The following is a 24,476-nucleotide window of genomic DNA, read 5'->3' on the forward strand; positions in this document are numbered from 1 at the left end:
CACTTAGTCAAAACCATCCGTCTGCCACATGGCATCAATATTCACAACCCACACCATCTCAGAAAATATTACATTAACAAATTCCCCTTACTATCTCTTCCTTTCTTCTCAGTTACTGAGTTCTCTATGCTGGTATTGTATCTGAGAAACTACTAAAATCAAGTAAGCATGTTATGATGCTGTAGCAGAGAACACAGTGATAATGGAGGGAGGTTCATGTATTTAACTTTCCCCCCCCCAAGGAAAACATTAACAGTTCTAAATCCACCTTGATCTCCATACACAAGTGTATGCACCAGTGCTTTCAACTTAGCTTGGAAAGAATTCTTTCCTAGCCCAGGACTCCTTCAAATCAATGTTCTGTTATTTTCCTGTGACAGACATATGGGACTCTTCATCTGTTAAACTTTAAACATCCATAAAGTGTTGGCAGAACTGGGTCCTATGTTTGGAAACATTAGAGGGATAAATGCTAAAGTAAACTTAATGTTTCCCATTATATGGATCATTACACTAAAGCTTAAAGAGCTTTTAAGTACTTGCTCTACCTCAATGCACTAAGGACTTGCTTTTCAAAAATACACAAATGCATACTTCTTGTTGATATTTGGGTTTTAGAAATGAAGTAATTTATTAAATCTCTACTCTTGAAGCTGCAAAGGCACCACTTCTGTCTGTCCTTTTTGTTAGCAGAAGTGAATCATATTACAGTAGATAAATCTCTCAGTCATTCTTTATAAAAGAAATTCCCAAAAACTAATCAGTAAAATTACCTAGAAAGTATATAGATAAGACCAAGACACTCTGACATCCAGACCATTAGTCCTTACTCACTTTTTCTTGCTTTAATCCACTTTAGCCCCAGACATATCCAGATTATTAAAGCTGAGCCAGTTCAAAAACATGCATACATGGTCAAACAACCTCACAGTCCAAATCCATTTTGAAACTATATTAAAATCCATTTGGCAATATCAGTAAATGGAGAATTCTTTTCTTCAACTTGCCTGTGATGGATATGCCTGAATTTGTGCTTTGAATGCTCTGACATCAACACCTAAGTAATGAAATCTTAATTAAGCCAAAAAAAAAAAAAACAAAAAAAAAAACCAAAAAACCAAACTTCATAGAAGAGCAATTTTATTTAAATACTTGTGAAGCTACTATGGGAAAAAACCTAAGAAATTTGTCAGTGTGTGTGTTCCTAGCTACCAGATCTGGTTTAAATTTCTGATGGAGCAGTCTTCCACTGGAAATTCAGAATTAGTGAAATCATGATGTTTCTCAGAAATGCTGACTTAATAAACTCTTGATGAAAAAAATTCAGAAGCCCTTAATACTGCAATTAAAGCATTTTACTCTAAGAAAGTGGTTCAATTTTTATTGAAATAAAATGGAAGAATTGTTTATTGGAAAACTAAATTCTCCTTGCTTGCAATTCCAAATAGAATAGTCTACAAACCAGTTGCCTTTTACAGAAGTAAATTATTGAAACTTTAACACAGCAACAACAACAAAAAAAAACCATCAAAACCCAGCTGAAAATAAGGCCACATATATATAAATTCAGCCACAGCAATGGCACAGGAACATCATGGCAGACAGCTTTTAGGAGACAGGCCCCTATAGCAAACCTGACCATGATGTCAACCCTTCAGAAAGCAAGAGAGATTACAAAACTCTTATCAATCTTCCCCTTTCCCCTTGCTATATTACACCTTGTACATCTCCTGGAACATTTTTCTTCATTACTGAAATACAAAACCTCAAGCTTCTTGAGCTCAAGCAGATATGAAGGATAATATTAGATAAAATTCATTGCATTAGAGAAAACTCACTGTGTTTAAGAGGAAGTGAGGAGTGTACAAGTTTAAATATTGATCTAAAATAGCAGCTCTGGTTTAAACTTATTAAGCTTATGAAATGAAATGGTGTCAACCAACAGACTAGTTTTCTAGAGTATTATGAATTTTGTATGTGGATTTTTCACCCTTAGTACTGTTTTACTGGGTTACAGAAAACATAGACAGCAATTAATTTTGATACTCAAAACAATTCTTGTGCTTGCTTGTGGCAGACTGATGCGATAGACAAAGTACAGTTGGCTCATGCCTCTGTTCTTGAAGGGTCAGAAGGCTGAACTCTACTGGCCATCCCCTCCTTCTGCAGTGAAAAAACTGTGAGTCTGTGAAGCATGACATAACTGAAAGGAAAAAATGTTTTGTGCTCCCATTTAAAAAATTGTGAAGTGAACCCTCATTTTGTGGTTTCAGCTACTCATCACTAAAACTCTGACCATTTTTGGAAACATGCCCAAGTATAACAGTACAGAGAGCCACAGTTCAATTATCCCACTGTGTCTGAATCCAGGAAGGTAATTAAATTAATTCAAATACACTCTGCTGAATACCTGCCACATCTGCTCCTGATTACTCTTATTAAGCCCAAAAAGGCAAGGAAAAATGCATTTATTCTCTCTACAAACACACTCTCAGGAATTTTCAGCGATATCAAAGAAGAGCTATCTCCCTCAATATTAAAAACTGCTCTTCAATAAATGGGTAGCAGAGATTTAACCATGGGACTCAAGAGAACCTCTGTGTGGGCGGCTGACAACTCACCTTTGAACACCAAATACACCAACTTTTAATCCTGTGCTGTGTACAGATCAGACTAATAGAGCAGCCTGCTGGCCTCAGTGCTTTAGCATCTGCCTGAAGGACAGCCCACTCCTCCATGGCCTCTCTCTTCTGCACACAACACCCTGCTCTGAGCAGAGCTGTGTCCCTCTGGCAGAACACACAGCTCCATGAAACCTTGTGTTTCTGTGTAAATGTGCAGGTCTGAAGTGCAGAGTGCTTTTGGGCAACACACAATACATGGACAGTGAAAAGTTAATCTGAAAGCCCCCAAGAGCTTCTTTCTTATTAACAGGTAATGGGAGAGAGGGTGGGTAGGGAAGACATCCCTATGTGGGAAGGTGCACAACAGATGCTGCTGACACACACACCCCTGCCACATGTCAGACCCTCCCTTCCAGATGAAGTTTTTATAGAAGTCAAATGGCTGTGCTTTCCCAGGCACATCAGGTACAGGGATGCAGGCTGCCCCAAGATGTAAAATTAATCTGCCTTGGCCCCTTCTAAAGCTGTCAATACAGATAAGCTGGCAGATCCTATGGCAGGGACCAATTTTTTCCAGGAAGAGAACGGAGAGTTTCATAAAATACTAATGAAAACTTACTCAGCATCCAACTTGTTACACATTCAGATTTTTTGGTCAGTGTCCTACAAGGAGTGATAGCTTCTACTGTTCTCAGAGATCACCCACCTCTCCTAAGCATACATGGAGTTTAGTTTCTTTAATCCTGCAATAAGCCAGTGGGACCTTCACCTGCTCTGTAGAAGTGCATGCTGTCTTCTACATCCTGAAACAAAAATGCTTTGTTCAACTAGAAAATCAGTTGAAAAACCAAGGTTAGTGCTCAATCTTTGACCAGTTAAACCAAAAGAAAGAAACATTTGTTAATCCACATGGATATCTTTCTTCTCAAAGACATCATGCAGAAATTAAGAGTAGATGTGATCCATAAAACACTTCAGAAATGCCACTATACTAAAAGTGCAAGACTGTGGAAAGCATGAAGGTTTTTCTTTCTGACAAAAAAAAAAAAAAAAAAACCAAAACCAAAAGAATTCACAGGCTTACTGGCTTGCCACAAACCTCAGAGGATGGATCTAGTTCTACTGGCAGTATCACAGACTTGCAAAGATAGAGGTGTTTTGTCCCCTTTCCTTTCTGCCTTCATGCCTCCCTCCCTCAGAGACAGAAGTCTTGTCAGACATTCAGAATAGCTGAATGCATACCAGAACTTCTTCTGCCACTCAGGTTTCATTGCTTTTGAACTAACAGAAGGTCTTCCTTTTTAACTTTCAGGGTTAAAGCAACAATTTAATTAACTATTATTTTCACTTACAAACTTGGTACAAGGGATTCTCCTTCCCATACCACAAGACTGACATATCTACAGAGGTACCACACCACTTGCATCTAACCAGTTTGCAGGAGACTTGGCAAAAAACATTGTTTCAGAAGTCAGCAATGCCAGGAAACTATGCTGAAGCAGGTGGTGGAGCCAGTATCTAGGGATACCAAGGAGGAGGATGACAACGAGCAGACTCCACTCAATGCAACTTCTTTCCTCCCAGGTACAGACCCCTAACAAATAGCATTGCTATTTAGCAAGTAAGATAAAGGCTATGCAAGCTGAATACAAATGATATGTGTATATATGTGCATTATATATAAATAAAAAAATATACACACACTCTTTCCAAAAACCTGAAAATTATCAAGACTTGGGAAAGACCACATGTATTTATCAAATGGCATCAACAAAAAATACCACTGGCACTAGACATGGACTGGGAATGCTCCTGAACATATAAATCATAGAACCAGCATGAGATTTAAATCAAAAGAAGAAACTCATACCCTACAATTTAAATACTTTTCTCCTGTCTGCTTTGCAGCCTTCTGGACAAGCACTCACTTTTTTTTTCAAACACTAAATGAAAACAGATATTCTTCTGCTCTTACTTAAATCCCAGTTGAGACTGCAGAGAAGAAAATGTGGCAATATGCAACTGCAAGAGTTGGCAACACTATACCAACTGTTTGCCTGTGGTATCCAAATGTAAGCTTTTGGACCTCAATTCCAAAATTTCAGGGTGCTGGCACCTTTGTAAATTTGAATTCTGTTTTCTCCACATGCCTTGGTCCCCACAACCAACTCTTTCTCCAGCAGGTGGAATACAATTACAGTGAGAATTTTCAGATTAAAAAAACCCACCATGCTCTACAACTCTGCAAAGAAACACACACGGACAAAATTGACAGTACTCCAATCTCACTGCTCTATTGTCTCTTACCTGCACTTAGAGCTATATAAAGTTTTTACAGATTTAAAGTCTACATAACATCAGTGATATCTCTTGGCAAAACATGACTTGAAGAAAGTGGAATTAATATCCTTTGTTAGGATATGAAATGAGAAACTAACGAAATATACTGGCAAAACAAAATCCTTGTCATTAAAAAAATCCTGCAGCACAGGATTTTTGCTATTTCACACAGGTGAAGCAAATCTCTCTGAGAGTTTCTGACTAGTATAACACTTGTCTGCTTTTAAAAATTTAGTCACAGATAATTTAGTTCCTTCAAGTGCAGACAAAAAACCAGCAGGGGACAGAGCTACAGTTTTCCTTACTATAGGAAAAGCATTTGCAGAAGGATGAAGCATTAGACTAGAGACTCTAGGGTGGGGAAAGAAGGCAGTTATAAATGCAACAACCACTGAGAAATGATTCAATAGGTGTTTGTGTCTTACAGACCTGACACCCATCTGCTACTTGCACACTTTCTGGGTTTTAATGTTTAGATACTTTTGGCCTTCTTTCTTAGCATTAAATTACATGACACACATTATATAGGAGGAGACAATGATCCAGAGGTTTTGACTTGCCAGCTGTAACAATGCAAACGATCCAACATTTTGAACACAGCACTCTCACCCTTCCAACTCCCACCTGCAAACTTTGTTTCCTGTTACTAGAACACACCTGCTTCTTACTCTTTTGTGCTGTTCTGCATGCAAGTTTTTCATTCATTCATTCAAATGTTCAAGCTGAAGAAATGCACCACGACAATCATGTCCTCTAGACTGAAGCACAGACTGCAATCCCAGGGCTTGTTGTGCATGACTCACAAACAAGAAATGGTCTAAGCTCTTACAAAGCTGTTTAGATAAAGAAGAAAGATACAAAACAGATTCCAGGGCCAAATGATGACTCAGGGATCATCTTGTGGTACTTAGTCATTCTGAATTAGGGGACAAGCGGATTTGGCCTCAAAGGTTGTTTCAAGTTCCTGAGGATATTGGATGGTGACAGATAAACCAAACACCCTGTATCCTGTTTTATTTATCTGCAATCTATCTTGTCAGTCTGGAAGGTCTTCTGGAGTTTCACAGACTTCTGTATTTTCTTTTAGATATTACCCTGTGTAAGCATTATTGAACTAGCACAGCAGGGGAAGGTGTAGTCCTTTTCAGAAAATAAACAGCAGAGGACAATATAGGGCATCTCTCCACAGGCAACAGGAGGCTCCTAGGTCATACACACTCATTGTAAATGTATGTGGCATGGCAGTAGATAAGAGAAAAAATGTGGCTGCCTTCCCAGTGACCTTATGAACTAAGAGATGGCATAGCAATTCACAGTTTCATACTTTACTTTTCCTAACATGGATGTTAGAGGGATGAGGGGGGAGAATAAGCTTCCCAAATGAATCTGATGAGATTGAGGGATGACACTCTGAATGTCATTCAGATGCACAAACGGTACAACCAGTCATTGCAATGAAAACCCAATTGAAAATTCTTCAAAACCATCCCAGCATTTCTTAATGTTTTGCACAGAGGTCTGCATTTTGCTGTGATTCTCTGCTTATAATTCTTTAGACACCATTTGCTCAAATTACTTTGCAGAGCAACATCGTTGCTCAGCACTGCCAGGCACTGCTCACTGGTTGTTCAAACCAGGCACCACCAGGAGCTGCAACATTTAGGAGATTCAGTTTGCTCCTCTGATTTTGGCAAGCTGGAATTTGTTATTCCACATCTGCTTTAAGACTCCCAGCTTGTTTTCAGGCCAGTGACATTAAAGAAATGGGGGTCCTCAAAGATTGTGGTACCAGGGATTATATAAATATGATAAGATTTGAGGAAATATGGGAGAGGCACTTGCTAGAGAAGGCACACTAATGTTACATTAAAAATCCAACTATCTCCTATATGCTAAGAAGCTACTCATTTTTTTCTCTGAAAGACCAGAGGAAATTTGCTGGAATCTGGGGAATATAAATGCCTTTTCAGAGAAAACTAGACACCAATCCCAGAAACCATTCCCCATTTTGCATCCTTACCCTTAGACATCTGCCTAATCCAGAAGCAAGTCTGGGCTGATGGCCAGTGCTCTTTCATTACAAGATGAGCAATCTCATCAACAGCTGGGTAATCATGTATAGCAAGTGCAGGACTAAGAAAGTGACAGGGCCTGTTAGAGTAAGATTTGTTGAATGAAATGATACACTGCTGATGACTCTTAGTTTAAAATCTCAATACTGATTCAGGTTTGATTGTCAGTCTGCGCTGGACATGTTCAGTCTAATTTTACCACTTACTTCCTTAGCAGAATCCCTGATCCTCTGTTTTCAACCAAAGCGTGAGGCTTTGTTCCCTGCTTTACCTTAATTTTCAAAACTTAACTGAGTTTGGCACCTGCATGATGACTGAAGCTGACAACTCAATTGCTGCCATAATTTCTTATATTCTCAAGGAAAAAGAGTACACAATCTGTTTGTACCCTATTATGTAGTTCCTCACATTGCCTCTTGGTTAACTTTCTCATGGAAAGGACATTCAAAAGCAGAGTCTAAACACAGTTTTGAGCTGAGAACTGCAGTAAGCATAAACAGTATTCCCTACAGGGTGTTTTACCCTGCTGTCTTTGGGACATCACTTTTGGTACAGAGACAGTGAAGCTGGATTATTATATGGCAGCCTGGCACCAGAGATGTCAAGAGTATGGAGCAGACACGGGGTTGCACCAGTTCCAATACTTGAATCCTTAACTAGTAACCGAAAAACATACTTTTTGCTTGCAGCCTACAGCCAAAGGTTAATTATAAATCTTTCTTTGCAGCCTACAAGTCAAGGTAAACTATCAAGCATTCAGAGCAGCTAAGCTCTGTATCTGGTTGAAGGTAAAAATGTAAACTCTGCCTTGAACTCTGGCTGTCAGGCTATAGACATGGAGTTCCTGATCACAAGCCTTGATATCCTCTGATCACAAGCCTTTACTGATATTCTCAGAACTTCACTAACTCTGGTCCACTTCTCAGAACACAGAGACATAGGTAGTGCTTGTAGAAATATGAAATACTCAAACCTGCAAGACAAGAGGCTTCCAGAAAGGCCTGTTATTTAGAAACTGCATCTGGAGTGAAAACCCTTCATGTTTAAGACAAAGGAAAGTCCTCGAGTCTCTTGCTAAAGGAACTCTCTCCACAGCTGCAAGAAGCAGTTGGAGGCATCAGCCACAGCACGGGGCCTCCAACCTCTGTGACAGGATTGCATGGGAAACAGTAAGTCCAAGTCCACAACAGTCTTCTTGGTCAATGGAAGGAAGATGAAAAGGCTAACTAGCAGAAGGCAGAGCTCCTAGACTCACTCACCACCCATCCCCTACGGCCCAAACCTTCCAGGCAGGCTGCCAAGTCTTTAAGTCCCACTGCCAGGAAGCTGGGAACTCAAACAAATAAGAAACTGGACAGTTTTTCAATAAAGTATCTTGCTAAAACTAGGACACCTCTGCCATTTTGCAGAGAATGCTGAATCAGCATGGAATATCCTTGCATGGGAAATTGCTCCCCAGACCACTAGCACACTTAGTAAATCCTACACAGCTGAGGAGACATGGAGACTTCCCTCAATACTACACTTAAAAAGGCAAAGCAAAAATCAAGAAATTAAACCCTCTTGGGATTAGCACTCCTCTAAAGAATGGGTTAATACTGTCTCTGCTCCCAAATTAGACTGTTTCTTTAAGCACCAGATCTAAACTCGTTATATATTCTTACCAGCAATATGCTATTAATATCAGATGTAAGATATCAGATAGCCTTGCCGTGCACAAGAGAATGAGTTTTTTTCCATTTTAAAATATTAATTCCTCTGTAATGCAGAAAATTGTCAGAGTTTTCAAGCACTCTTTAAGTGTCATGAAAAAGGCAATATAACTAATCAGAAACAGCAAAAATGGAAACAAGATTAAGGTATTGCAATTCAATTTCCTAGAAAATAATGTGCCACCAGCTGTGTAAGCTTTCCTGTAGCTAAAACAAATATTCTGAAAACAAGCAGGCAGATGCTTTACACTGTAGCATCTCCTCAACAGTCAGGCCTCCAAAAGAACTCTCAAGTTGTCTCTTAGATTGTACAAGGGCTTTAAAGACAGCCATAGAACACACTGATTTGCTAAGCAAGACTCTGAGCTATCTTTAATTTTTATGTTCAACTCATAAACTCCGAGCTCCTGCAGACACACCAGTACTGGCACCACACACACTCCACGGTCCCTGAACGCAACAAATAAGCAGCACAGCGTGCACCATTCCTCTGGCACACCAGACAAGACACATGCTGACTCAAGCAGCTGGAGGCTGGTTTTCTTTCCCAAAGAGAGAGGCCAGGGCCTACCTGCTGATTCCAGTGACAGGCACCGTGCATTCTGTAGAGTTTCCTCTTCTGGAAACTGTGAAGTGGCCTTGTTCGGGCAGATGTGCTCACATTATTCACAGAGACAGACCTGAGCCTTGTCCTGTCTCTTCTTCTTTTCTTGATGTGCTGATGGTCAAGCAGCCAGCTGCTTGAAGAGGACACCTCTCTATTGTCTGAAGCTCTGCAGTTTCATGAATAATGAGGAAAGGAAATTCAAAACATCAGACATGCTCCACATGCACAGGCCATGACTTCACACACTGATTAGCATTAGCTATCTAATTCTAAGGGAATTTTATAAACAACACAAGGTTTTAGCATGCTGTTTCAGACAATTGTGTATGTGCTTTGTTTGCTACTTAATTACATGTCATGTCAGCTCAGGAAAGGGAGCTTATCATTCTTCTTCACCTTTGTGCTCATGGAAACAAATGTCAAAATGAAGTTAAGCCCTCAAACATATATCAAGTTTTGTTTTTTACAAATTCAAGAGCTCTCTAATATTTTTAACCCGTATGAGTTTCAAGTTACAATTAATATTTCCCTTCATACTGATGTTCCATTCAAGACAGCAGTCATGCTACTGTAAAGGAGACCTAGAGTTCTGTCCTCATACTTTCAAGATTTTCTGGTTTTTCTCAAGAACTGAAACCTAAGTAAAGCTTTACAAACCAGTGATCATTCAGTACAGGGGTGCAACTCACTGTGAAGCATTTGTATCAAAATTAGGAACTCCACAACTTCAAGTGTAGAGAGTCAAAATCAAGTGCAAAAACGTGGCCAAAAGCAGTAGCAGCCCCTGCACGTATGTATAGAACAACCTCACACCATCCTCACCAATCTACAGCCTGTCTGGTGACCAGAATAGGCAACACCACAAGGTAAGAATTTAAAACACCCTCCCATTTGGGTGGGAATGACTCAATGGGAAGAATGAACTTCCCTGCTATAGGTATTCCTGATTTTATTTTGTTGCTGTAGCAACATCTGCATGCAAAATTTAAGGTTTACTGCAAAAAGCAGTGTGCTTTTATTTTTACAGTACTCAAGACCTTGACCACAACTCTGGACTGTCTGAGCAGTGCAGCCACATAAGTTATTTAGGCCTTGGTTCATAACAGGTCATCTATCTGTAAAAATGATTATTTTGTTTTATGACAAGTCACAGCTTTATTAGTAAAGCTGTGACACAATAGAACATGAAAATGAATTTATTACAAGGCCACTTATAAATCATTTTTGACAGGTGGTATTCTTTTACCAGTACATTTTTATTAAATGAAAAGGCTTGATATGGAAGTGTGATTAAACATCATCCCATGCTGTGTTGGAGTGGTAACAAGGCTTTACAGGCTTGAATTTGAGCTGTCTTCCCCACACAGCAATATAATCCAATAAGCAACACAGACACATGAAAACAACATGCTAATTAACAGAGGATTGTACAAAGTATTTAAAGGAACATATCAGTGAGTGCCAAGAAAAGCCTGAAATACTGAGGCATGACATTCTTAATATTAACACTGCACTTTTAAGGCTTGAGAAAGAAATACAAGGTTTACAGTCCATGGAAAAGACTTCTTAAAAATACTCTCTCTGAATTCTCAGAAACATTTTCTAAGTCAGATGGTCCCAAGCTCAACTTGTGGATTTCCACATACCTCTCTCTTAAGTGAGGGACAACTTGGACACATAAATTAGAACAGAACGCTCCTCAGCTTCACTCTTCATCTTCTGCGATTCCTGCCTTTGTTCTAGTGGTCTGCCAAGGCTCTTGGTAATTTCTCTGCAGTGTCTGACATCAACTGTATTTACCCTCCTGTGCCTTGCAGCATTGCAAGTTTCAGATGAAGAGATCTCATCTTCATGGCCTGGAGCTCCAGCACATGGCAGTGGGGTTTTCCTGCCACTTGTGTAAAAGGTTTCCCAATCAAGCTGAGTTACCCATTTGCTTTGATCTTAGTTTGTGTGTTTTTCAAAATGTGATTCTACAGAAGAGCAAAATGAACCATGGCCAGATGTGAAAGTCATAAATTTTCTAGAATGCTCCTTTCAAAGCTCATAGGTTTGCCTTTCTTGCTCCTAACCTTACTTCCAGAGGCAAGCTTGCACAGCAAGCCATTAGACAGGCACTAATTGTCCTGAAGAATTAAGTTTTTCCTTCCTCTCCCTTCATAAGAAAGGGATATCACTAGCTTAGGGAACTGCTTCTATGTGCATCTACCTTCAAGCAATGCTTTGGGCTAATCTTGGCACCTAGATTCAACTGAGCAAGGAAAAGCAACACAAAAATAAACGAACACGCTAATGTAATTAGGCCTTGACAGATGGCAATTCAAGGTTACCCACATTCAGTCAACCAGGAACTGCCAAGCACCTCCACATGTACTGCAAACCAGAAATTACCAACCCCAGAGTATCTCATGTTTAAACCTACTTTAAAATAGAAAATTCACATCAACAGCCTACAACTAATTTCAAGAAGTTACTTAAGTAAAAATTGCTATCACCTGTTTTTTCCCCTCTCAAAAATAAAAAAATCCCCTTATTTTCCATTTGATTTTGATTTCTGCTTTCTGAAATACTGAATACAGTCAAAATGAACTCTAGAAAAAGCAAGGAGAGAAGCAGCTAAGAGTTAACTACAACAAGTTAATTATTAATTAACTAATAAGTTAATTCAATTAATTGAATACACAGCTACTACAACAACAAAATACCACCAAAAATCTGAAACACGCTCAAAAAAACCTCCAGAAGTAGGAGGCAGTGAATTTCTCTGCAGGATTCTCATGAGAACCACTCTATTTCATGCATCTTTAATGAACAGTATTTACTGGCAGATTTCAAAACACTTCATAAGCAGTAAAAAATTAAAATTAACTGTTTAACTCATGTTTAAGACAGCATCTAGAAAATGCATCTAGAAAATGACCTAAAATCTCTCAGATTCCCTTCCAACACCTACCTTGCCAAACTCTAGTTTAGAGCTACAGCACTGAGAGAATCTTCCAAGCCCTAACATTTTTTTTGGCCTTTTTTAGGTCATGAGTAGAAAACAACCAACCTTAGAGAGTGTTCCATGAGCAAACAATGTGTTACTCATGAAATGGAAAGACAAACTTTGGCCTAATAAATAAGAACAGAATTGGCTTGAAGCTACATCATTAGAGTCTCTCATCATGAAGTTCACTTCAGACACTCTTTCTAAAAACATTCTTAAAAGCAGAAATTCTTCCTCTTATGTCTCATAAAAAAATCAGATTCAAGACACAGCCTAAATGACTCTCTTCTTCCACATACCCATCTCTATGAGCAACTCCTATTTCAGGGCTATTTTTAGTCCACATCTGAGAGGAACCTTCTGATTTTCTCCTACATCATCTACAAACAACTGATACACCAGGAACAGGGACATCACATGCCAGGACCCCTTCATCCTTAAATTTAGGGCAGAATCACACAATCACTGTGCAACAGAAGGCAGCTAAAGAAGCTGCCCATCCAAGCTGCTCACTATAATCTCTTTGTGGGAGGCTCCAGCCTCTGCAGCAAAGCTGAAACAGACGGTGTGGCCAGCTCTTCTTGAGTCAGGAGCCAGGGAATTATGTTCTGCTGCACACTCTGCCATAAACACCCCAGTTCTAGTTGGGAACAGTTTCTTCATCCACCTGATCTTAATTAAGACCTGCGAATAACAGCATCCTCAAAAATCACATTACAAGTATTTCAGGAGAAATATCCAACACACCTAGACCTTTTTTAACTGTATTCAATTACCTTAATGTTGTTTTGAAACTAATATTTATTACAGCCTGTACTGTGCTTCAAATCTTTGAATAAAAGATAGAATTACTAAGCAGTATGGACTAGCACTGATAAACATTTTTCTAAAATATTAATTTCAACCTATAGTCATCCTGGAAGGCATGTCCACCCAGAATAAAATACCTTGAATGGAAAACAGTATCTCCAAATTCCTGAAAATGTGGGTGGCAAAGGTAAATTTGGCCTTTCATTGAAGACTGATCTGCTTAAAATTATATGAAGTCACCACCCTGACACTGACTCCTGCCGAGACATGTGACATTGCTCATGTATTCTACTAATCTAGTTTGTCAGTTTTCCAGAAATAAAGCTGCACTTGCTATGACAGAATGCATTAAGTCTCAGTCACAACAAATGTGTTCCTATATTCTTTCACTACTTCACAGATTCATCTTCCAAGTACTTAAACAGTTATAGCGACTATACATTTATATCTCCAGGAACAACAAAAAACCCTACTATTTTCAAAGTTACAATCAAGACTTGAACTTCTCTTGAAGCCTGCAGAAAGCTTATTTTTCCTTATTTAATATTGTAATGATTATTAGTTCCATATAGATAACTTTACCAAAAGTTATTCCCAAGAAAAACCCCTACCCTACCACACTGTCACCCACCTGAAGGAGATACCATTGACCAGCTGTCTGTGTCTGCAGGTCTTGGATGAAAGAGATGAAGAAGCTGGAGACAGATTGAGTGGAGCAATTAGGCTGCTGATGATTTCACTTAGTTGTGCACTCTGGAAAAAAAGTTAAAATTAAAGGTAGTCAGACTTATCCAGACTCAACAGCTCAAAGGTCCTGGGTTCTTGTTTTCCTACTTAGGATTTCAGTCCTGTACATCATGGACTAATCATATTTAGTTTCTTCCTGTGAATAACTGTGGTGGCATGGTTTTATTTCACAATTATTATGTTTAACCCTACCAAAACCCAAATAAAACACCACCACAACCCTGAACATTGTTTATACACTTGAAGTAGTACCCCAAATACATCAGTGACCTTAGCATTGTAACCAAAGGCCTTTAAAAGGAAAAAAGAAAGCAGAACACTTTACAGCTGATAGTACAACAGCTGCAGACAGAACTGCTAACTGGCCATTTGACAAGCATTTCAACAGGGGAAAAAAAAAGGCCAACTGTCTATTCATTGTACATTTTGTTCACTCAAAGTATTTTTGTTCTGAAAAGAATCCTCTTCATTACTTATTACAGTTTGACAAAGGTGTTTTTATAAAAGGAAGTGTAACTACTTGAGGACTATTGTAATGACAGACAGAATGGATAGCATCTTCTGATATCCTCAAAACTAGCAGCAAGAGGCAACCACCCTGCTGGCCCGTTCTCCTGCAAAAAAACCTGACTTTCAAAACTGACCCAAAACAAATGAAACAAATGTAGCCAATTTGTAAGACTAAGAATTAATCCTTCCAAAGCAATGAATTGTGGACGGAGTCCAAAAATATTTCACAATGATTTTTTGTTTTAAATGTCAGACCTTAAAGGCTATTCTCACAATAAATGTAGCTTGCTTAGAGGAAACTCTGTTCTGCACACTGAACAGAAATTAAATGTATTTGGAATGGCATACTCCTTTCTAAAAAAACAACCTTTTGCATTACTTCGCTGGATTTTCATTCAGAACTAAGAATATTTAAAACATGAATTGCTAGAGCTTATCTAGTAAATTTTCTGTACATTTTGATTTTACATTTACATTTATGCAGAAAGAGGACGAATTTATTATTTGTTTTATTACAACTCACATATTTTCTGTTAACATTCAGGTGATGTAGTCTGGTGAAAATTTCACATCAGAATAAAAAAATCAGGGATGGATATTAAAGCACAGAAATGACAAATCAATCATAAAAGAACTGGCAAAGTAAACAAAGTGCCAGTAAAATAATTAGCAGATTAATTTAAAAATCTCAGCAGAATTAATTCTGTAAGGAGTAGTCTCTACTGAATATAAGAGCATTAAAAAAATAGGCAGACTTCCAAAACACAAGGAAAAATGTACATATAGCTATGAAAAGAGCTTGAAAAAAGTATTAATAAAAATTGCCAGCCTTAGTCACTTTTATTCTACATGACTTTTCTTCTGGTTCACAAGCAAAATTCCTTATTCTTAACAAAGGAATACTTGAACAGCAGACTGAGGAATTCTGTGGGAATATCTGTAGATGTTCTTCAGGCTGCAGCATTGTTACTCTTGACACTGAACAAGAAACTCAGACTTTCAGAGTTAAGAACAGAACTGTAGTCAAAAAGGAAATCAAACCCCAAGGCTTTTAGTGGTGTAAAAGGGAAGAAATCCCATGTACTGTGTGAGAAGTGTTAGTCTACTTCCATGTAATTTTCAGATCATCAAAGTTCTTGGACCCCTTGGACCAAGTTTGGGGCTATTTGGGGACCAGGAAACAGACCACTATCCCTTAAATTGTCCAAAGTCTTGCCAAAAAGTGTGTTTAATTCTCCAATCCACCACTTAAAAGAGGGGCCATTCATCACATTCTAAAAATGCTCTTTAGGTTACCTTATGCAATTGCCAGCACTGAGCATAAAAATTTCCTGTTTCATTGCTTCCTCACACCTGCCTGTGGTGGATAAGATTTATCAGCCAGGGGAAGCATTTTAAGAACAAGAAAGTATGATTATCAAATAAGCAAAAATGGCACAGAGATTCAGGAAGAGGCACTAGTACTTAATGCTATTACTTATACCTCTTTTAAAAAATGTGAGTGTGACCAGGAGTTTATGTAGACCAGCAGAGCAACAAATTAATGTCCACAGTGGCTTTGTTTTACACAAACTGCATAAATTCATTCAGTAAAACAAATTTCCAGTATCTCCTTCAGCAATGTGATCCTACCACATCCTTTATGTACTTCCATATTGGAGTCTACATAGTATTTCCTGGAATCAACCATGGAAACAGCCATTTTGCACACTGCAAAGCAAAAACTCCACTGACAACTATGTCTCCTCTGTATCCAGTAAGCACCTGGAATTCCTGAGCTCCAAACCAGAGTCCCACAATGTCTGAAAAGGCAGATGAACAATTGTATTCTGCTGGAACTTTTTTTTTTTTTTAATTTCAAGTGCAATATATCTCTGCTGTCAGCTGTTCTCTTTCATCCCATATTAAGCTTTTCCTGAAACAACCTGTGGAAACTCTATACTGACCCCACTGTAAAGCAGAAGCAGGTTTGTGGATGGTTCTTAGAGGCTGTTATGTGTCTGTTTGTAGGGAAACAATGTGGTAACACAGACACATCAGAAATAAAAGGTTAATTTGTAAACCTGCTGTACAGAATAGTTATTTAAGCCCTTCAATTAATCACCACCCAATCCCAGGACTGCAAAATATCTTTCTGTTCGGAAGTCATCACCATGGAACCTCCCTATTTCTGAAGTCAATCACTTGGCTTCACTGCCAGCTCAGATTTGTTTTACTTTACCTGTTTTTCTATGTTTCGTAAAAGCAGAGTGGGACTGCTGGGTGACATTTCAAAGTCATGCTCTGGCAAGGAATCCTGGCTCTCAATGGCAGCTTGCGAATTCCCTGTGGCGTTTAATAAAGCCTCTTGCTCTGTCAATTGGATCTGCTTCTTCAGAATGTCTTTTGGAAATGGGAATTCTTCTAGGACCACCGTCCCCTAGACAACAGCAATTGAACACAGTTGGTTGACAACAGATTAAGCCTCCTAAATAATTTTTAAGGGGCAGTCAAACCTGGCACATTCCTGACGATTTTCGAGCACTTAGATTTTAAATATACTTCACAGCTAAAAAATGGAAATGGTAGGTATTCTTTTAAAAAAAGCTACATCAATTATGCTACTCCTTGTAACAGCAATCACTCTAAGTGTTACACCGCTGCTTAAACATCTATGCCAAAATTCAAATCAGAAATTCATACTTATTAGAATATTAGATTATATTTTGCCTGCTGATTTAAGAGGAGTTTTTTTCCTAAAAAAACATCACCCTTTGATTTGAACTTGGTTTTAGTCTTTGCAGTCAACAAACCTTGCTGGAGACATTTTAAAGTGCTCTATTTCTCTTATTCCTATCCATGTTCTATGCAAAACATCAAGGCTGTTATTTTTATGTAGCAGAAATGACACAATTAAAAAAAAAAAATTACAATTTAATAAGTGATTTTTCAAGGTGAGCATCTTTAGAGTTTTATAATTATAAGTAACTTTCCTAAATATTCCAGCACTGTCACTACTTTTCAAGACCATCTGCACAAATGTGGTATCAGATGCAGTGTGCCATCTAGAACACCACCTAATAAAATAAATATAACTTTATATTTTAGGGAAATAACAGTTTCATAAATGGAACTAGAAAAATAATACCCCTATTGTGTTTTCCACATGACAGATTTTAAAAATGGAAGTCTCTAGTACAATCCTAGGTAATACATCCGTTGGTTTAAGAACTTAAAAGGTTATACAAAATAAAAGCAAAAATAACTTTGTCACAGTCAAACCCAGTCCTTAAACAGTTCCTTGGCTTGTCATTATCTTGAGCAAATAAATTTAATACCAGAAATGGCTATCAAAACTCTGCAGGTTTTTTCCAAAGAGAAAGGGAAAGAACTTAAATTGCTTTTAAATACTAACTGTAACTCAAATATCAAGCAGATATTTAAAGAATGGGATCATTATAATTCTCCCTCAAGTTTGTATTTCTAATGAGAATATTCCACTCAACCAGAGAACAAAGAAGACTGCCATAATGTGAACACAAGGAAGCCATATTTCTATTTCTTTAACCAAGACAGACTTCACCTAGGTTGTGGCTGTGGAAAACTAAGGATCCTGTAGTTTCAGCAAGACCTTTACTACTGCCTCAGCAGCAACTGGCCTTAAAACATAAAAGCAAGTCTCAAAGAAACTTCAAAGAAGAGACTACGAGAAAAAGTGAAATTGTCTTGTTCTCATTGTGCCTAACTTATTCCATAGTTTGAATTATAAATTCAAAGCTGAGATAAAGATATTCTGTAAAAATAAACAAAGGTGCTTGAAAACTTTTAATGCCTAAAAAGGGCACAGAGATTCTGAATGTCCATTAAGTCAGTGCTAGATTTTCTGCACAGATCGTCACCTGCACTTTTCCATTTACAGCAGATGGACACAAATCCAGACGAGCAGCATACTCAAGGAAATTCAAGTAGAGAACTAATTTTTGTGTGCCACAACAAGAGGACAAGTTACCTGAACAGCTTTAAATTCCTTTAGAATTTAGAATCTTTAGTTCTTTTATTTAGTAAAAGGATCACAGGTCATGACCACAGAGTCTAAAAGGTCTAAAGACTGAAATTCTGAGGTCAAAGGAATGGGAAGACACAAATTAAAAGTGTTGAAAAGAGGGACATACACAAACACATGCTTCCAATGGAATTTTTTTTTTGAAGTTTTAGAAATTTGTTTACCAAGCATGGAAAGAGGAAAGCAGAAAAGGAAGAGGAAAATTGACAGAGTATATGGAATGGGAGAGATGGAACAGGCACAGAAGGAAAGAGGAAGAGTAAAGAACTAGAAGACTAATACAGACTGTTTTACAAAAAATGGGTTAAAATCAGTAGGTTTAGGCAATGACTACCTTCCTCCCCAATTGGAATTGTTTTGCAGACATACATGTTTTTTTAAATTAAAGGACTCTCAAAGATGCAGAGGTGCTACTTCTTTGTCTGTAGAGATGGAGAAGACCCTGTAACAGGCCTGGAAACAGCCCACAAGTTACTCATGTCCCTTCCTATTGCATTATGGTGCTCAAGGAATGGCCTTTTTTTGAAATTGTTGTTCCTTGGCTAAGAATCACATTTTTTTCCAGTCAAAGTACATAAAAAACACTCTGAAACCATTAAACAGCACACAAATTCTAATGATATTGTGTAATTCCTTTGCAACCACTAAATGAAAACAAAGAGCTCTTCTATCAGCCCACATGTCCTTCTGTAGCTGCTGCACTGGTGCATTTGAAACATGTACACAAAAAAAATCCCATCTGAAGAAAATAGGTGCCTGCCTTCATTATGGGACACAATGCCAAACACTAAATACCACAGCTGGTAAAATGGCCATGGAGTTTCAGAAAGGAATGTCACTAAAAATCTCCACCAGGAAGATGACTTGGCTCCAAACCAACATACCACCTAAAGAAAATGAGTGACTAAAAGAATGTTTTCCCTCTTATTTATTTCTCAATATTCTGTAGGTCATCTGACCTACACCATCATACATGCTGACAGATTTTGGGTTTAAGAGTGTGCATGTATTTGGTATTTAGGACACCACCAAACCATGGACATTCCCACCCTTCACCAAAATATAAAATCTCCTTACACAGACCCTTAAACAAAGGCTCTCCACTTCTTTGTAAAGAAAAACCTGACTGGGGACAAGCTGGATATGAAAAGAAGGGCTCTGAGGGCAAAAAGGAGAAGCTGAAATTAATATTCTTTTTTTGTTCAGAGGGAGATGTTCTCTGAGGTGGTTTTCCTCTCCTTTTAAACTCTAAGTCTCATGTGCCACTACATAAACTCTGAAGCATCTTCTTGCTCCTATCAGTTGTGCTTACCTGACCCTACACATGCCAAAGAACCTACATGAGGCTCACTGATGAAGAGTCAAAGAGCCCTGCTCTAAAACTCCTCACTATCACACCACCTCACACAGGTTTGGCTTCTTTTAGGTCAGAATGACCTGAGGAACCCATTAAATTGATAGCTAGATTACTAATGGTTTAGGAATGTCACTTTCCCACTGACTAGGCAGCTCAATTTAGAAAAACTAGTACATGAATTACACACATTGGAATTTTAGTAATTATTAATCCTTGACCTGTTCAAAGTGCTGTACAAACATTAACCATCTAATCCTCAGAATAAACATGCACTGCAAGTAACAAAAAACCCACCCTGAAAGCCCACAACACAAAAACCATCCCACCTGAGATGACCATCTTGCTTCTCCTGAAGAGGGAGAAACCAGTAATAAATACAGTAACTGTGTGCTGGGCCCCTGAAAGCCACTAACAAAATCACTATAACACATACAAAGGTAAGGGTTCCCAAATCACAGTCCTATACTGGTGCCTTTAAGGTACAACAGTTTTTAGCTCCTGATGTCTTTCCCATTAAACTCTGCAGGTGGTAGCCTGCACAGACACAAGAAGTCTAGGGCAAAAAAAAACCAAGAACAGCAACAAGGAACCAAATACATAAATATTACAAGAAACACTGTCAAAAGATGATTTGAAAAGCCCATTTATGAGCTTACAGACAATACCTTGGTGGCACGTATTTGCCTGTGAAGGTCAGTTAGTTGCTGGATTTTGTATTCTAGTTCTGAAATCTGGGCTTGAAGCCATGTCCAACGGCTGCCAATTCTAGCTCTGTCTGCAAGCCACTTCCATTCAGAAGTATAGCTGCTGTGAAGACAAAATGCTGGTTAGTCCAAAAATAAAGATAACCACATTTGCACAAGAACATTTTTGACAGCTGCTCTGCCTCATGTTGCAAGCATCTCAGTTGCTTTCAGAAGATATCTGATTATACCCATCCAGTTTCACATCAGCTTATTTCTGTAGCAACAGAACTTGTCCAAACCAGTACAGCCCATGATCACTGGCTATTCCCACACTAAACTAGTTTTTTGTTCTGGATTATAAAACTCAGAGCTTGATAAACTACCAAACTATATCAGTTAAGGCTGATTACGGATGTGTAAAGAATTCCAGTAACTCCATCAGCAAGCATCCAAACTCTTACACCATACTTCCTCCCACAAGCTTTCACAAATATTGTTTGCTAACAACTGGAATCTAATAAAACATTGTGCAGCAATGACCAGCTAGCTATCAGGTCACTGCCTCAAAAAACCCAACTAAGTAGTTTAAATTTCTTTTATTCAAACCTTTTTTATAAATATCTGTGGCAGTTTAATTTAGTCTGACTCTTACTACTATTTAAAATAGATGCTTTTTGCAATACAAAAAAATATGCCTCCTGGTACTTGACATTGTGAATACCTTAATTCTATTATGCTAAATTCATATTTAGCAAACATTCAACCTCCATACTAAACAAATGAATGAGGAAACCATACCATGCAACAAACAATCTTAATATTCAATAAGTTTAAGCAATACAGACAAGAAAATGCATATTTTAGTATGTAACTTCCACTACTATCCTACCATTCACTGAGTTAATTTATTTACAGAAAGTGACTGGTGTTTTTTTCCCTAGTGAACCTGTCAAGTAGTTTGCCACAGCTAACTTAAAAAACTGTAAAAACAAAAATCTAACTTCTAGAGAAGAAGTGCTTTTCCTCAAGTTATTGGAAAAATGACTGGATCTAGATCCTTGATGGCACTGTAACTTTTGCACATGCATAGCACATGATCTCCTGTTCCCAAGGCAATGAAAAACACTGAAGTATCACAAAAGATACAAGAAATAGCAGATGCCAAATGAACTGGCATAGGAACATAATACAAGTGTAATTGTTTTGTGCAGAATTTTGTGTCAAGTATCTCAACAACAAAGAAAGATAATACAGCAGAAGATGCTAGACATGTCTTGGCATGAGTAGGGAATCATCAAATTTGAGAATCCTAACATTTTCAAGGCTAATATTACAAAACATAACTCAAAATTTCAGAACTTTCAGTCTAGTTTAGCTATCATAAAGAGTAAGGATAGACACGGTCTCTGGTAGGTCACCTCTAAAATACATAATCTTCTCCCTTTTTAACATAAATTATCCTCCCACATAATTTATCAACAGTTTAAATGTTCTCGTACACAGAAAAAATGAACATATGAAATTATAGTGATTGAAACATCCTATTTAAATACAAACTCTATGAGGAAGCAATATAGATTGCCATCAAAAAGAGACTCAAAGAACTCTGTAAATATATGTGATAATACATTACTTGCATTTTACATATTCTTCTAGTAATTTTCTCCTAGGAAAAAAATGTATATGAAGTCATCTTGTGAAAATCTATTTTTCTGTCCTCTTTTTATTTCTCTTTATCTTCCCCTTATTACCAGCAAAGAGTCCCAATTAGTTATGCTTTAACCAGGTCTTCCTGACAAGAACTTCACTGGGATTGACAACTTTTGCATGTTTGTGCTCCTGAAAGTCATAAAATACATGTTGCTGGGAAAGGGAGGCAATCTGAATTCCAAGTTTTTAATTAAATGTGTTTCTCAAACATGGTGGCTGGAATAGTTAAGACTTGTCTCAGGACCCTGGTCTGGCAAAAAGCTAGTCCTAAGAAAGAGCTGCTTAATGAGTCTATAAAAATCTCTTAGTGAATAATTTTAACCAAAAAAAGTTAGAGAGGTATAAAGAGGATAATGGAGAAAAACCCAAGTGGAGTATTGATGTGTTTATTTCTGCTCCTTTCTCAAAAGGCAATTGAGCAAATGAATGATGGAATCCCACAAACCAGAACGTGGTAAAAAGAAAGATGAGGTGAAGGGAAATAAATCACACAGACAGATTCACCTCCCAAACTAGATCCAACACTCTGGGGAGAAAGGTGAGCTACTCTCAAACAGACTGAGGAGGAGAGGAAAGGAAAGGAGAAGAAAAGTAAGGTGTCCTATACACGGCTGGGAAACAAGAAGCAGAATGGAAAGGGCCAGAAGCAGCCTTATGTCACCTACACTGCATGAAATCAGTGTGGCATAAGGAAATCCACAACCGGTGTCAAACCACAGCTGACAGCAGAAGGAATGTTAATTGTTGTAACCTCTGTATATTACTGTCTTACACATAAACAAGAATCCTCCACAAAGTTACATCACAAGTTACTTTTCAAAAATGGTTGCGTTTCTTCTTCCACTTAGACACAGTATTTAATCTTGAATCAATTGCATTCAATGGTAAATATATTAAAATCTTTTTTGCTTCATTCTAAAACATTATGAAGTATATCTTAAGGCTTTAAATTCTATTATGTAATTAAAATAACAGCATTTAATTACACTGTGTAACAATGCCCTTAGGCCCCACTCTAAGGAAAGGTTTCAACTGAACTAAGCACACCCATTTTATGCTCAGGCCAAAGGAAACAATTTTAGCTTCTCTGTCTCTCCAGGCCACCCCATGCCCAGCGCCTGCTCAAAAACTTGGGCAGCTACACAGAGACATGGATTAGAGAGCTGCTCCTGGTCAATTTTAATTTTAGGGGCAGCATGACTGAAGCAAGTTTAAGCCTAGATCCCTTTCCCAGTTTTGATGCGTTGCACACAGGATAAGAGACAGAAGCATTGCTGAACTCTGTTCTCATCACTGTCACTCCTATTTGTTTGATCTTGCATTATTTTTAACCATCTTTTCCTCTAAGCCTATTTCTCTACAAATCTTTCAGTAAAGCTTGTAACTCCTAAGGAAGATAAAATCACTATGAGCTATCCTCACACTCCTCAAGTGAGCTGTTCACATAAAAAGTAGTACAGTCACTCAAGTAACAAATGATAACCTATTTCTGCAACAATAAAAATCCAAACCAGCCCTGAAACAAACCCCAAACCTGGGTAAATCTCTTCCTGCTAGACAGTAAAGCTTAACATTCACTCAGTAAAGGAAGTTGTTTCAAGGTGGCTTCAGAGAAGAAAAAAAAACACAAAAAAACCCAAGCACAGTTACAAAAATAACATGTCACTGGAGGAGGAAGTCAGAAGCAGGTGCTAAACCAGAAGCTCCTGCTCTTGTTTTCTGTTGGGAATGAGACAAGAAAAAAAGGTTTCTGTCTGTCCCACTTCCTGTGTGCTCCCTTTGCAAAGTATCTTTACTTGGTTTCTGTGCTTTTGACTCTAAGATCATACATCCTTAACAGGAATTCCAAAATCTTTCTTCTGCTAGCAACTCAGTACAAACCATGTTACACTGGTAAAGTTTCTCATGTTCAGTACTGTAGTACAGTGGAATATTAAATTTGCATATAAACTTACTGCTCTTGCAATGACTAAATCTGCAAATGACCTCCTACATTCATCCAGGACTATTAGAATTGGAAAAGAACACAGAAATACTGATTTTGTATCAATAAAACACCTCATTTAAATTGCCCAAAGAAAACATGCTGGAATTGCATCAGAGGCACCTTGCTTCCATGCCAAATACCTGCCTGCATTTCTATCTTGGTTTGACTGCAAGTCAATTCTGCACAACTTACAAGAGAAGGAAAGAAAAGAAATGCAGCAGAACAAATAAGGCACAATGAGCACAAAGACAAATGCAAACAACGTATGAACAAAAATATAGCT

General features: G+C 38.0%; 1 protein-coding gene across 6 annotated transcripts in view; it reads right to left on the reverse strand.

Annotated features, from left to right (window-relative positions):
• Positions 1-24,476, reverse strand: part of KANSL1L (KAT8 regulatory NSL complex subunit 1 like) — a 59,754-nt gene that overhangs the window by 17,118 nt on the left and 18,160 nt on the right. For 5 of the 6 annotated variants that reach the window (XR_013340388.1, XM_077785190.1, XM_077785188.1 and 2 more), the window contains 4 exons: positions 20,476-20,617; positions 16,633-16,830; positions 13,786-13,907; positions 9,320-9,521 (listed from right to left, as the gene is read on the reverse strand). Coding sequence is in view for 5 of the 6 variants with exons in the window: in XM_077785190.1 (XP_077641316.1) it covers positions 9,320-9,521; positions 13,786-13,907; positions 16,633-16,830; positions 20,476-20,617 (664 nt within the window). In the remaining variant the exon portion in view is untranslated. The remainder of the gene's footprint in view (positions 1-9,319; positions 9,522-13,785; positions 13,908-16,632; positions 16,831-20,475; positions 20,618-24,476) is intronic. The other variant, XM_077785189.1, reaches the window with a different exon arrangement.

This window comes from Lonchura striata, chromosome 8 (genome assembly GCF_046129695.1).
Source record: "Lonchura striata isolate bLonStr1 chromosome 8, bLonStr1.mat, whole genome shotgun sequence".
NCBI lineage: Eukaryota > Metazoa > Chordata > Aves > Passeriformes > Estrildidae > Lonchura > Lonchura striata.